Source organism: Erithacus rubecula (assembly GCF_903797595.1).
Source record: "Erithacus rubecula genome assembly, chromosome: Z".
In the NCBI taxonomy this organism is placed as follows: domain Eukaryota; kingdom Metazoa; phylum Chordata; class Aves; order Passeriformes; family Muscicapidae; genus Erithacus; species Erithacus rubecula.
The window spans coordinates 21,932,747-21,949,125 of NC_136661.1; the positions used below are offsets into that span (position 1 = coordinate 21,932,747).

At 33.6% G+C, this 16,379-nt stretch overlaps 1 protein-coding gene across 1 annotated transcript in view; it reads right to left on the minus strand.

Moving 5' to 3' along the window:
- Window positions 1-16,379, minus strand: part of SPEF2 (sperm flagellar 2) — a 73,499-nt gene that overhangs the window by 15,430 nt on the left and 41,690 nt on the right. The window contains exons 22-28 of the mRNA XM_079330650.1: window positions 16,162-16,322; window positions 15,109-15,283; window positions 14,169-14,325; window positions 12,090-12,191; window positions 10,341-10,479; window positions 8,913-9,154; window positions 1,890-2,377 (exon numbers count right to left, since the gene is read on the minus strand). Coding sequence (XP_079186776.1) covers window positions 1,890-2,377; window positions 8,913-9,154; window positions 10,341-10,479; window positions 12,090-12,191; window positions 14,169-14,325; window positions 15,109-15,283; window positions 16,162-16,322 — 1,464 coding nt within the window. The remainder of the gene's footprint in view (window positions 1-1,889; window positions 2,378-8,912; window positions 9,155-10,340; window positions 10,480-12,089; window positions 12,192-14,168; window positions 14,326-15,108; window positions 15,284-16,161; window positions 16,323-16,379) is intronic.

The following is a 16,379-nucleotide window of genomic DNA, read 5'->3' on the forward strand; positions in this document are numbered from 1 at the left end:
TCCTCTTATAAGTACAAAAGAAATCAAATCTAAAAAGTTTTAGTTGAATAATGTAGGGGACTGAATAGCAAATGAAACATTTTTAATTAGAAGGAGTGGCAGGCATCTTGTAAAAAGAATTCATGAAGATTTTGAAAAACTGCAGAGATGGGTCAATAACCAGAAACAGACCAAAGTTCTCTTTGGAAATGACTGCACAAATAGATACATTTATTACAATGCAGATAGAACAACTCAGGAACAGACTTAAAGCACATTCAGAGAACAGAATTAGAATTCAAAGTGAACTTTAAAATTTGGAGAAAAAGTCTAGAATAAAAGGACACTATCCAATAAAGATAAATGCCAAGTGCCCCACTGGGCTGACATAGTGGACTGAATAAATGTCCCAAAGGAAATCTTACTACCAATTTAAAATTTTTACAGAGAAGTCTCTAAGGATTACAGCAGATCACCATACAATAAGAAAGTACATGGGAAGTCATTGGAAATAATTTATTTTCTTTTCCTCCAGATGTTAAGACTTCTGCTATAATACAACTTTGGAAACTCTAGATCAAGAAGGATGTATGTAAACTAAAGATTGCCCAAAAGAAAGCAGCAAGAATCATCACAGTCTTAGAATATATATCTCCTGAGATGTGAGGTTGAAGGAATTGTTCTAGCTTCATGGATGAAAAGAAAATTATGAGAAAACATGCCACTGTCCTGCATCATGGAAATTACTTCAGGGTTACAGTATACATAGAACCACCATTATTTTGTTTTGGTTTTTTTTCTTATTTTGCTTTTACCTGTTGGATATGCTTGGGACGCATTTTCAAACTTTTCCTACACAGTTAAAAATCTCCATTTTGAAACTTTGAGGGTAAAGAACCCTCTTGGTATTATGTGATTTAAAAGAAACCCTTAGAAATCACAATTCTATATAACAAGCCATATATCTAATAAGGTAATCCATGAAATATAGATCCTGTTGCTTATTAGGCAAAGTATATCTAACCTTTTTTTTTTTTTTTTTTTTTTTTTTTTTTTTTGTCTGCAAATTCACAAGTTTAGACATTTTTTACAAATCACAATACTGATCTCTATTTCTGACCCCTACAGATTAACCCCCCTGTAGTGGACTAACATGCTTTAACGAGGCATTTCTTCAAAATGTACTCCATTTCTGATACACAGAAGAACCATGAACATCTATGCAAAACACCAAAAAGAGACTGTATGTGTATATACATATATATGTGTGTGGTATAGCATAGCACAGTACAGAGCAGAGCTGAGTAGTACAGTTGGGTGTGGGGTATTGGGTATATTCTGCTAATACTATGTACATTTTACATTGAAAGTACAGAGTTATTTTGATTTAGCAGAGGCTTGATTTAAAGGCGAATGACCTCGTATTAATTTCTCCCAAATTACCTGTAGTACAACTTCACATGCTGTTGGAGGAAGCAAGAAGGGTCTTAAATGATTTATTTTAGCTATTTTTTTATATAAATCCTTACTATTTCCTTGATGGTAGAAATATATTCTGCTGGTATGCTTTACCTTTTGAAATTCTCAAGTAGAAAATTCCATTCAGAATATGTAGAATTATGAAAATGCTATCTATATGAAATATGAAAATATTATCTAAACTATACTCATTCTCAGCTCCTAGATAAAAATAAAGATATATTATTCTTATTGCAACCCTAACAAATATTCTTAGAGGGAAATAAAATGTAGTTCAAGCTGTGAAGCATATTAGTCACGTTCTGTCTGTGAGAGTGCTTGTTATGGGAAGACTAATTCGTGCAATTAATAATCAGGAATGATTAGATGATCTGTTCTGCCTCTGTAGGGAAATCTTCAGAAGGACACATCTGAGAAAGGTCATGTTAAAGTTTATCTGGTTTGCACATTCTGTCAGGATCTGTAGAGGGAGAGCCAGATTTAGCAATAGCATGGTATCTTCTAAAAATATCTTCTACTCTACCCAATGTTAAGGAGTTCATGCTCTTCAACATCTGTTCAGCAGAAGCTGTATCTGGGGAAGCAGAACTGGCAGCTTCCATGCAGGTAGCCCAAGCATGAGCTTCACTACTCTGGTGTGTGTTTATAAATTCCAGTTTGAAATCATCAGTGCCTGAACAAAAATTATGAATATTTTCCCCCAAATCCACATTATGTTTACGACATGGTACACAAAACATTATTCCCTTTTCATCATCATATTTTAACCAGGAATATTCTGTTAGCCATATTTTTGGAAACTGGTGATTCCTCTTTGTTTTCTGATGTCCCAAGTTTTTCTTCTCTTTCCCTCTGTCACCAACTTCTCTGTTGCTAGAAGAATTAGTCTTGCTTTTAAATTGCTTCAGTGCTCTTATGGCTATAATTTAAAAAGAAACAGCTAAATATATAATAAATTTTATTTGATAAAATATCAGCTGCATCTTTTCTTTGTTTTTGGCCATTTTTATTTTGTTAATTTAGGACTAGAGTGTGACTTGAAAAGAACAGCCATGAAAGAGAACAAAGAAAGCAGACTTGAAGGCTACCAAGGATTCTTGTAAGAAATGGTCAGTTTTGATTTTGACTATTAGAAGTTTGTTACAGTATGCAACCCATGAAGTACAGCTGCATCAATGCTATTTTTGAAATAGGGAAGAGCAAAGTTATGAAGTGGAATTCAGAATGGTCTTCTCAGAATGGTCTAGGCAAAACATCTCCAGAAAATACTGCTGAAGTCACAAACTTACTGCAAAGTCCATCATACCTGGAATTAGCAGAAATGTTAACTTGGAGTAAATCTGTAAATACATAATCAAAAACCTGACACAGAATGCCTAAGATGCTTACATAGTAACTGATAGGATCTTCTTAAAATGTATTTACTTGAAAATCATATTATTACTGCTTTTATAACTGGATATGCACTGTATATATATATTCTTAATGCACTGAGATTGTTCTCAACTTTTCCCAAATTGTTCTGAAGATGGTCACCCTTGTATTTTGTAGGCACAAATCCCATAAGCTGACATTTTAAGAATTCTATTTCTAGATCCCATTTATCTCCTACTTTTGGCCAGTAATTTAATGATTCTATTAGTACACCATTGCCATAATTTTAGGATTTTGAAAAGAAAGTAATCAAATAAGCAAGAGAAATAGCATGCAGAATGGAAGCAATAAAATGAGAAATCTATTTGTTCACTGGTAAATAACAAAAGCAACACCCTGCAGATGACCTAAAATCTGACTCTTCCTCCTTATTGTGATGTGTACGTCAAGAAGCAAAGTTAATGAGTACATTAACCTAATCATAGAGAGAAATGTTATTTCTAGTGCTTTAAAAGGTCCTGAGAAAAAGAGTTTTTGTATGTCACTCTATTTTAGAAGAAGGGGCCAATTTTTATATATATATACAGTATACAATTTGTGAGAACTGTTTGTTCCCATTGTTGAAAAAAGTGACAGTTTGTTCAATTCTATTCTAAGCATCCTGAAGGGCCATTATATTAATTTAAAAAGTTAGGAACATGCAGTTTAAATACATTTCCAGTATGAATGATTCTTGAAAAGAAGTTAAGATCTGAGGTAGTAGCTGTGGTCCACATGGACAGCAAAATGGACTGTCTCAGGAGGTTCTTCTGACATGTGTCCAGGTGCCATTCACAGAATGGAAAAGTGGAAGAAAAATATTCTTAAAACACATTAAGAGACTTCATTAGGCAGCCACAAAACCACAAGGTAAGGTGAAAAAGATGTGGGGGGCTGGAGAACTGGACCTGCAACTTGAGACAAAAATATTTTAACACCTCTGTAGTGCCTACTGCTTCTTTGGGCATATGGAAACCTGTGGAAATTTGCTGGTGGTTAGAGAAATAGGGATCAGAGTAGACCTGTGATCCACTATCAGGCATAATATTCCTTGTAAGATGGGACTCCAGTGTTTCCAATGTTTTTTTTCAATTCACACGGAGAAACTGGGAACATAGGAAAAAGTGGGACCTGTGGCAGTGGTACCACGGAAAGAACAAAGGAAATCAGCCTGTACTACTTATGAAGCAATCTATGAAGCAACTTCTTTACATAAAGTTTTTTATCAAGTGAAATCAAGAAGAAAACTAATGTGGGAAAAGTTACATTAGGTAGAACTGTTATCATTAAAATCCTCTTAAGAGGTAGTATCATTCCCTGATACTCACAGTGACTAGCAAGCCTTTATATGTTTCAATAAACAGCCACAAACTTCAAAAAAATGCAAAAAAAATTAATTAGTGAAGATATTAAGATTATGACAACTAGTGTTATGTGAAAACAGAAAAATTAAACATTTAAAAAAGAGCACTATAAATGACAGCAGCATTAGTTTACACTACACCCTGTGAACTAGGACTGTGACATTTTAAATGGAACCTGTGACATTTAAATAAAAAGAAATCACTGTGCCTCAGTTATAAGGCAGATATACAAAAGAGACCATTTCTTAATGATGCACCAGTCAGTAGAGTATTTTTGATAGGAACTGTATAAAAATATGTCCATAAACTGATGAAGTAGTAAATCTGTATTAAACATTTATATTATAAATTTACACAGGCAACAAAATATTAAGAGATTGTAAACTTACACTAGAGATGAGAATTATGTTGCCATTTATTCCCTTATCATCAAATAACCAAAAACATTTGAACAGATTAATTCCCTTCTATTTTCACTGAGAAAAATGTTTCCATAGCAATTCCTGCCTAGAGCTTTGGATAGTAAACCCTTGCAAATCACACACCAGACTCCATAGTAATTCTGTAGGATTAATAAGTGAAATAAACCATGAGGGATGAATTATATTATTTTAACTTTAGGACTCTAAAAGGTAATAATATGGGATACTTCTACCCTTAGATGAAAAAGATGGAACTCTAAAAAACATGACATTATCATCTAAGTTGTTGATAGACTTATCACTCCCTACAGGTCAATTTCACTAAAAATATTTGCATAATTTATTCACTAATTATTATTGGTGCTACTATATTTCCCATCTTCATTAAATGGTAGGAACTGGGATTTTAAACTTAGAAGCATCAAGAATTAAGGCATTTTTGTTGCTGCATATGTGTAGTAGTGAGGGGTGAGGTCCTCTGTCACACTGACCGAAATCTTAATTTATATATATATTCAAATGCACAGAAACATATACAAACATGTTTCACAAATTTCTGAAATTAAATAACATACATAGCTTAGTAAGAGACATTACAGGAGATATAAATTAAACTATTGGTAGAATTACTAAGTTTTCACCTAGAAAGAGATATTTCCTCTGTCCACAAACTCAAAACATTCATATTTTCAAGATAAATAGTCTTTAAAAGATATAAGTTAGAGATAATGAAACTATTCCTATGCTCTCATATGGACTTCAATCTCTATTTGCATAAAAGTCAGGCAACTACTAGTCTTCAACTGTTTCTACAAGAGTGCTTGGGGAAAGAAAGTATAATCTGTACACATTATCCAGGGTCATCCTATATATTGGACTCAATAAATATTCCATTGAAGAGTGACATTCCAGCTGAAGGACACACACATTTTAAAATAACTGTCTGTTCCAAATCTACCAACACAGTAAAATTCAATTCACAAGTTCACAATTTGAAAACAAACAGCAATGCAATATGGTCATTGGTTGTCCCTTACGTTTACATCTTAGCAGACTATTTAATAGTTTTACATATAAGTATTTTAAACATTGTTTTGGTTATTGGATATAGAATTTTTTAAACCCTGACTAGCATCTCTTTATTCTATTTAATTATAGAATAATTTCTGAAATTAAACTGGAGTAATTCATAAGGATCATGTCTGTGAAAAAAGAAAAAAAAATTAAAATGCTCTTGGTGTGATTCAGTCATAAGATGGAGAACAAATCTGGAACAGAATCTACTTTGATCTGCTTGGTAATGCAAAACCACACCCAAATTGCATTCTGTGAAACAGCTTTAGAAGAAAATGGAGAAATTCCGTGTGTGCTAATTGAAATGACGAGATGTGGTTGTAGAAGACAATAGTGCTGAAGGGAATCAAAGGGGCTGAGATCTAATAGATATTTTAATTTTGTTGATAAGAAAAGCATGCATTCAAAAAGACTGTAAGACAGAAAATTAAAAAGGTGAATGTTATTAGCTCCATTTAGGACTCATCACAGCTCTTCCTATGAAAAACACTCTCAGCATAATACATTAGAGCACTGTTAAAAATTTGATCAAAAAGAGAAATTAGTAAGCGCAGATTCATGTTGACTTTGGGCAATAGCATTTGGGATAATAATAAAATAAAAAATAAATTTCTTTCTCAAATGAAAGACTGTAAGTAGGTAGGGGGGTCCAGCACAGGTTTTTTAGTCCGTTCGTGCACAGAATGGAGAGTAATGTGCTTCCATGGAGAGCCAAGTGTGCAGGACAGCACAAAGTTGTCTGTGAAGAATCAGCAGTTCTTTAAAACTTTAGATTCCTAGGAAACATAAAACTGGTTCATAAGAATTCTTCCATGAATATCAAGCATTTTAAAAGTATAATGGCACTCCCACTTATAGCTTTAATTTTGGCAATTTATTAAATATATCTTGAAAATACTTTCTTTTTAAATTTACCAAATATCTTGTGAGAAACCTGCTTACATGTTAATTTCTTCTAATATAATCACCCCTCCTTTGTTACTCTTTGTTTGCTTGTATTTTTAAGGTAAAATATGCTTTATGTAATCTCCATGATGTTTTAGAAAAGCCTTACTTCCAATTTTCAGAACAACTTTGGGAAATTTATTATTCAATGCTACTTCTACTCTATGACTAGGAGTTGGTAGATTAATTCTATTTAGACTTGCCCAATAGCCTGTGCCCCATGTGCTTTTTTAATGTGGATTCCCGCTATGAATGCTGAGAAATATGCTGGGATGGGTAAGAATAAGAAAAATTAAGATGTTTGGCAGCAAATCTAGATCTGTTTGGAGGTTCTCCAAGGCAGGGATTTATTTGTTATTTTTTGTTATGTCCTTTAGAGATGCTGTTCAGCAATTTCACTGCCACTGTGCTGAGTGCTTTAGCGTTTTCCCCTCTTTTGTTCAGTGAGAGATTAACTACTGAGATGTGTATTTTCTGTTGACCATTCTATAGAACAAGGAGAGACAGAAGGATATGAAAAATTTTCCTGATGTTTAGAAAATAAAGGAGTCTATAGTGAAGCGAAGTGGTTGCCTTAGGAATGTGATTGATGATGTTTTAAAATGCATAAGAGACTGGGAGGAAGTACTTTAAAGATGACTTGCACAGCTTGTGCAAGCATCCTAATTCAGCTATCCAGAAAGGTAAGTATCTTAACTTAATAGTCACCAAACAGAAGATAACTACATGGGGTATGGGACCTTATTTTAAACTATAATTCTTTCCCATTGTCTCAGAGAACAATCAACAGGCTTTATTTTACTGTCTCATGAGTGCTAAGGCAAGAAATTTCCTTTTTCAAATAGTCACGCAAGTCATGTTGGGTCATTTTAGTGAATATAATACTAGGGAATAATAAAGGGGAAATACTGTAGAATGATAAAGAATTCAGTTGTTTTCTTGCTAATTATTACAAATTTACAAAGAAAATGGTTGTTCTGTCCTAAATAGATCAAAAATATTAAAGCTTGTAATAGACAAATTTTTTTGGTTTATTTAGTCATGAATGATCTAAAACCAAAAAAAACCTTTTAAGTGGAAGTACCAATCAAACTGGTGTTTCACTTCTATGTAAATGATTTCACTTCTATGTAAATGCACTGTAAATGATTACACACAGAATTGTAGTTTCATGTGGCATTATGTATGCAATTCTATCTGCAGAATAGGTCTCAACAGAAGATTTTAAAGCTTACACACATATCTACACTCCTACACTACAGATAAGATGACATGCATCACTCTAAGGGAAAACCTTCTGCCTAAAACAGTTTTATATACAAAAGGAAGTTGGAATTGCTCTATAGATATACATGAAAATAATTTCCCAATAAAGAATTAAACTCAACTTCATTGTGCCTTTGTGGCCTTATTACACTGGAAGAGTTAGATCTTGAATTGCAAGCACTTGTTTGCACACTGTATTTCACAATCTTAGTGGCAATAGTACTAAAATCATAGTTACAATAAGGAACACTGGTAATGAAACACTCTGCAAATACATGTGTAACTATTTTCCATCTCAGTTTAAAACTGCCTCACCTAAATTACTCTGCAACATTTATACAGTCTCAAGAACTATTGCAAGTAATTCCTTTTTTAGGCATCCTAAGCCTTAAGTTCCCATAATTAGAGGGTAGATCTACAATAAATGCATGTTTAAAGGATAAAAAAGACACATATCTGAGCTAATGCTTGCAAATCACCCAAACAACAGGCACACATTGACTTAAAGAATATAATGATTAGTATTTATAATAGACCCTATATAATACTTCCATGAAAATAGTGATAATTTCAAAATTGTGTTTTAAAATAATATAGCTTGATTTCACTGAGCTGTCAATTAGTAAATAATACTAGAACTTGCATATTTAAGTCAAGCAAGCATGATGCACACTGTACTGAAAACCTCTTACAGAGAAACCCGTTATAAGAATGCTAAACATATGGTCTTGACAATAAAAAACCCATAGGAAAGCCATTGAAAGCTTTCAGGTGGTCTGTTATTCTACATTTTTAATATCCCCCAGTATGACTTTGTTTTTCTATGCAGCAGGATCTATAACTGTAGCACAATTTTTAACAGTACAGATAATTCATGTTATCTTTAACAATATAGATAACTAACTAAGCTTCCAATTACTCTAGATTTTAAGCAGGTAACCTTTGGGAGCTAAAAGAAAAAATTTCTTACCTTTAGGTGCCAGCTGTAGAAACTGCTTATGAAGTGCAGTAAGTTGTGAAATGGTTAGAGTACTACTTCTAGAGGTTTCTATGCGCTGAAATTCTGGTGGAGGAACAGGGTCAGGAAGAGGGTCAGGAACCATTTTTACATCACTATTGATGAAGAAATCTTTTCCTTCTAAAGTCATTTCATACTGGATTTTGCTAGAACTCTCAATATGATGTCGTGCAACCTCTACCAGTTTTTCAACACTGAAAGCATAAATGCAGAAACTCATGAGTATAATACACAATGGTAGCAATGTAGCTTTAAATTTTAATGTTCTTGTTTTTTAAAGCTTTCCTAAAATAAGAATATCAAATCCTCTGTGTTAATTCTGTAACTTCCAAAATCATTATGAAGTCTATTGCTCCTCTGACTGAAAGAAACCTTTTGACTGTAGTCAGAAATTTAAATGAAGTCAGATCTAAGGCACAGAAGAGACCTGATGGAAAAACATGAAAGCAATTTCTAGGCTAGCACACTGGAGAGGTACATGATCTCCTGTTTCAAGTGCAATGAATACAATTTATACAGGGAAAGACATCAGCTGTCTATAATGTCAAACACAGATTTGTCCTGTAGTGTCAGGTCAAAGGATATGATATTCTGTAAATACTGTGTTTTTGTTAGCACATGTCAGGAGAGCAAATAAAACTGGCTAGAAAGAAGAGGCTTTGCCTCTTTGAGCTATTAAAGGCCTGTTAAAGCCCCCACATCCTCCATTTATACCTCTCTTCGTGGTTGTACCCTGATGTGGATTAAGCAGCACTGTCCCAGGTATGATTTGAAAGTTAGTATACATATATAGAAATACTTTGCAAAGGGCAAAGTCACTCCTTTCCTTTAGAGAGGAAAAGCCCTTTAATGATATAGACACTGGTCATTTTATGCCAGATAGTCTAATGTGCTGTAGTGATCCCAAGTGCATTTTATTTACTGGGACAGGAAAATTGTGAAGGAGAACTTTTTTTAATGGTCCTTTATATAATTTTGAGAAATATAATATGTGGTGATAAGGGTAATAGGTGGAATTTTCCAGGGCACATAAAAAACAGGAAAGAAAATAATCCCACACTCCAACGTGACAAAAACTACTGAAATGATACAGAGCTTTCTACTAAACAGAGTAACTGATTGTCTGCTCACTAATCTGCTAAATCTGTAGTCTAGAAAAATAGCACAGCATGACAATTACCTTTACAGCTACAAGCAGAACCTTTTAATCAACCAAGAAATGAGTTATTAGCATTCGGGTTTCTAATATAAAACTAAATAAAATTATTATTTTTGACTTTTTTTCCAAATTACCTTTGTCTCAAGAAACAAGTATATTTACTAGTATAGTCTAGATTAAAAAAAGGAAAAAAAATCCTGTTTAAAATTTATACATGTTACCTTGATTTTTCCTCCAAGTAGGTGGATCCAAGCCACATTTCCATATCTTTATAAGCCTCTTCTGCTTTAAATTTTAGATCCTCAAGAAATGCTAAAGCTTTTTCTTTTATAAGTTCTAGCCGAGATTTTGTGGCTGCCTCTGTTTAAATGGTAAAGTCATAATGAATAATATTTATAAAATGTGAGGAATGTTCTTAGTCTAAGCACCTAAAGTTCAGCATATTTAACTATTTTTAGCTAAAAGTACCTTAGAGGATACTTGCTGTCTGGCTAGTCACCTTTCTGTAGTAGAGCTAAGTCTGTTGTAATTGTGGCTTCTTTACATGTTCTTTGAGCAGCTGCTATCACTATGTTACAGAGGTAAGTGCACAATGAGGAGACAATTTTTGTCTCCCTGTATTTTCAGAGGTAGGTACTGCACAGACAACTAGGCAAAGCTGCTCTCTTAACATTAGCAAAATAAAAAGCAAGGTACATTGATGCAACAGAGAAATTAAATATGAAATCAATGTTCAAAACTTAGGAACTATACACAACTAGTGCCTTTGTTAGACTCTAGGTATCTGTATAATGAAAACCACATGTTACCAAAAGGTAACTGGATAACAAAGCCTCAAGCAAAACTATGATTCTCAAATACCAGCTATGTGCCTGTGCAAATAGCAAATACAGCTCAACATGCTCAGCATTCCTTAGGTTCTTGGCTTTTTTTCTTAAATATAGGATGAAAATGTCAAGGAAAAAAATACATGTTAATGAATCACTAAAGTTCATCTTCATGCAATTAGGATCTTCAAAGTTATTACTATTCTTCTTACTACCCCAAAATCTGAGAATATTTATTCTCTAACTGCTTTTGTATTAAAACATGCTGAAAGATGTAGGTGAACAAGCATTTGATCTGACTGGATCTAAAGAAGCCTTACAAGTTTGTGGTTTGTTCAATAACTGCTGTTTGCCCTCTGTCTTTCATAATAAAATGCTATGCAATAGTTCACCCACCAAAGAGGTACCATATGATGATGGGCTTGCCAATTGTTGCCAAATAGAATCAATAAAAGCTGGGTTCTATCTTCCCTTTAATGACAAAACAGTTTTTCTTCTAGTCTAAACCTATCTTAAATTTTCAAACCATTTTCAATTTGGGACTTCCTTTCTTCAGACATCTACTTTTGGCTGAAATGAACCATTTTGCTTGAAAGTTACTGGGTAAGACAGACAAAGAGAGAGAATGACTGAACAGTATCTAGGTGTTGGAAGAGTCTGTCCATAAAGCAGTTTGGAAGAACAAACAAAATCTATGTCCTGCTGCTTGAATCCCAAGTTGCTTGGAGAGGAAGGAATCAAAGAAAAACATCAATGAAATATGCAACCGCCAACAAATTCTTTCCCAGCACAAAACATTTCAAATACTGAATGCAATTAAATTGAATATTGAAGTGTGAGTAATAACTTATCCAAAACCTTCTCTCTCAGAATGAATATTTGCCTAGTCATGACAAATTAGATTAAATGAAACAGAAGACAAAAGCAATGAAAATCATATTATTACCTTCAGTATATTTATCACAGAATGATTGATAATTACCACATTAAAAATATTTCCTGGTTTCTCCAGACACGACTGTCACTCCTTCTTTTTCTTATACATCCATTTTGCCTACTGTCTCTGGTTAGTATTGACTAACACACTAATGAAATTAGGAATAACAATCACCTACCAACATAAGTAGCCAAATAGTAACATACCCTCATGTTTCAAGGCACTGAAATATTCTTGCTTTATTTTAAGTGCCAGTTCTTGTTTCTTTATTTCTTCCGGGTCTACAGGAGCTGGAGTGGCTTTTGCTCCTGCAGGAAAACAGACTTTTCAGTCTTTGGACTTTGTTTGTAAATTTGTGTGTCATGAAAAGTAAAATTTTCCAGCTTACTTACTGTGACCATTTATGAGAATGCAAAGGTGGATACTCAGCTGCCAAACATGATTTACATCTTCAAGTCATGCTGAGGTTAACACTGCATAAAAATACCTCAGGACACACAACTTTGGTTACATGACATGCTAAAATGTATTTCTGAATGAAAAATCATGACTGAATAAGTGTGCCTCTTGTTTGATCCCAGATGGTCAGAATGTCCTCTTTGACTCTAGGATGTACCAATTTATCACAATCAGAACATAAATAAATGTATTTTGAATAATACCTGTTTCTTCTGGAATAAATTCAAGTTTAACAAACTAGAGTAAAAATGTTACAGTAGTAGTTACTATCAAAGCAGTGAAAAGAACTATGCTATTAAAAAAATAGGGAAAAAAGAGATCTGTTATTTCATGCCCCTTACTTATCTATGAACAGATATTGTAAAGGTATTTTATCATGTTTTTAGAGACTGCATGGAATTCTGTAGCCACATGACTTTGACTATTACTGAATAATATTGAAATTTTTAATTGCTTTATCTCAGAAGAAGAGCAGATGGAGATGTTACCGAAAAAATACAATGATATGTGCATGATACATGAGGTCAACATAAAACAAATGGTCAGTTCTAGAAGTGATAAAATTATAAGCGGTAAGTTGTATCACTCTGTTACCAGCACCGTCCTAAGGAGTTCCCATGTTAAGGAACACTACAGTAACACTGTACTTGAAATGAAATCAAAGTCAATACTTCAGTTACAAATCCATCAATTTATACTTTATTTTCTACTAGGAAGAATGTACAGCTTTTTAGCTGCAATTCTGGTTTTGTGATTTCAGATAATCTTGTATCAGGTCTGAACAAAGATTTGATTCCAAGAAGCAATCCACAAACTCCAAAGTACCCACTTAGCATGCAACAGCTGCTGAGTTGTATCACAAAACTTTTCTAGAAGTCTGAAAATCTGCTACTCCCTTGGCTAAATGAGATGCTAAACTAACCCTAAGGCTCCCTGGGGCTCACAACTGGCTAAGTATTTGCAAGGCTATGCTTTTGTTCACTCTGTATGGGCAGAAATAACCTGAGAGAGAGTGAACTGAGCACACAAATGAAACTTCTGTCCAAAAAAAAAAAAGAAAAAAGTCAACTGTTTTATGCACAATAATTCTGCAGTTACAGCTTTCTCATTTGGAAACGGAGTACCCGAATTTCAGGCTACCCTACACCCACAGGGCTTGAACCTCTGCTTTGCTATGCAGAATGTCTTAACAAAAGACACAAAAGTTTAGGCTACAGGCCTCATTTCCTAATGAAGCTATGACATTTTGCAGACAAAAGGTGAATGTCACATAAAGGTGAATGCCACTACTACCTGCACAAGTAAATAGTTGTGAGAAAAAGCATAAACAGAATTTAAAAAGTCTTGTATGCCACAATCTCTTCCAGCACACCGCCTGTTTTCTCTCCTGCAAATAAATTTTGTGTTTTCACTTGTTGGGACAGGTTCTTACCAGGCCTATGTGCAAGACCTACCTCAATATGAATCTGCCCAGGACCTCAGCTGTCAAGTATGCTGAATTTAACAGCATTTTATTTAACTTGATACTAGCTTTAACTGCTCCATTCCAATACAGAACATGAAGTAAAATTAATATTTACTTTCAATTTAGAATATTTATTTCTACATATAATGACTACACGTTTATATAAATAAATGCAATTGCTATTCAAAAGCCTTTCCCCTCCTTTATCACTACCAGCTTTTCATACTGATGTCATATTTGACATTTTAGAAGAGAAATTAAATCCAAATAAATATCACAGATTACTAATTTCTGTATTATTCATATTTTTACATTTTAGTAATTTCAAGCACTGCTAAAACAAAGCCTGCATATTAAATACCTTTTTTTTTAGGAGGTAATTTGCCAGATGCTTTTTTGGCACCTTTGGTATCTCTCCCAGATGCTTTGCTTGATTGTTTCTGTGCAGCTTTTGAAGGTTTCTTTAGCTGATGTTCTTGTTCCTCCTCCATTTCTCTAGACTCTATTTCAGCTGTTACCTTGACACCACAGTCACAGATAGTACAGTACATAGTATCAGCTCTGTGAAACTACTGTTACAAATGGTCTATACTTGCAGAAGGTACTTGATGAGAAGTAGACAGATTTAAAACAATAAAGGAGATATTTTAACCAATTGCTTAGATCTTTGTGTTAATAAAAAATAAAATTCTGCAGCAAAAACGCAAGACAGAGTCATATTGAGTTTAATTCCTGCAGCCTTTGCCTTGAGGAAAATGTTAGAAAAGCAAGAATCAACAATACACAAAGCAAGTCCAGAATCACATGGGAGTTACATGGTAAGGAAGCAGAAATTAATTAATTTTAAATTATCAAATAGAAAACAAAAATGTAACCTAGAAACTGACCATTTGAAAAGCTCTACTGAAAAAGCTCTACTGAAAAAAAATGTAACCACAGGGTCTGAACATGTGAAAGGTTTGAGCAAACACTGCATCACAGGATAAAAATTATCGATCTTCTCACACTACTTTTAAGGGATCAGAGAAGAGTTTATCATGGAAGAAGATATATAGAGGCAACATTTGAAATATTTCTCAGTAATGAAATGAAAGACTCAGTTTTAAATATGGACGTGCTGAAAACACAAGACTCCAACACTTTCCTCAGAGAACTACAAACACATTCAATGGAAATAGTGGTGGAGCAGACCTATGAAACTGAGAAACACAGTGCAAAGATGATGTGTTTAGGCTTCCTACTGAATGGGGGGCTTTGACTGTACAATCCAGAAATCTTTCAGTAAGTAAAACATTCCATACCATATCTGATACTGCTGTTACTGCTGTTTGCCATGTATCAATAATAAGATTTTCATCACTCCTGCAAGCAGCCACTTCATTTTCAGAAATCTTATCCTTACGATTCTCCTGCCGACTTTTGTTTTCTGACTGGGTATTACCTGCTGGAGGCAATCTCCAAGAAACCAGAGGAATCCTCAAAAATAAAATGTAAGAGATAATTTGCATACCACTTTATAAAAAAGTGTTAATACCTACATTGGACAACATGCTAAATGAATGAAAATGTTATTTTCAAAAATTGCAATAGCAAAAGAAAATGCAGGAACTTTCTTTATGACCAAAAGTGATGAGGTGTGTGTATGGCAAGAAAACTGTCCATTTCAAGTGTAACACCTAAAAAATAGTAAGAAATGGATAAAACTACATCAAGTGATCGTGACCTGCTGATGAATTCCACGTGCGTTAGACACAGCTTTATTACCCAAATAATTTCTAAATTCACTCTAAGTTAAAAAAATCACATGTGATTATGATGACATTTTTTATATTGTGAAAGTATCAGGTGGTATCCCTTATCTTTTAATATGGCATTCAGTTTCATGCACCTTTCTAGGTTGCTTTGATTTACACGCATTATTACATAAAAATTAATTATATTTACATTTACATAAAATTTATAATATTTAATTTTATTAATTGGCACAAATTTTAAACCTATTAATGTTCCACAACAACACTTTACCTTACATATGTGAGGATTGTGCTGTAAACTATCAGCAACATAAAGGAAAGAAGGAATTTCTATAGTTCTTGATTTCCTCCTGAGACAGCTTTTAAAATGTTTTGCAATTCAGCAATGCATTGGTGATTATGATACAGGTAAATACGTAAAAAATGATAAATGTAATGTCTAAAATTATTTCAGATTCATCATTTGACTACAATCCTGGGTAAAAAAATTCTAATTTCTCCATCCTTTGAAATATACACACATATCATTCCATATACTCCAAAAATCTATCAGTACATTATATTTGTTCATATCTGTATAATTTTACACTGCATTTCTACCTCTTTGATTCATCTTGATCTTCCTTCTGCTCTCCATTACTAATATCTAATAATTGGATTCTAGTAAAATCTTCAGTGTCTTCTGTTGGGATTTTTCCTTCCATTGCTCTATAATAGTCATGAAGAAGTCTCTTTGTATCTTGGAAACGATCCAGTTCAACCTCAAGAAGAAAGGACAAAGAGATTGCAATGCAACATACCACAGAACAAATTTTTGC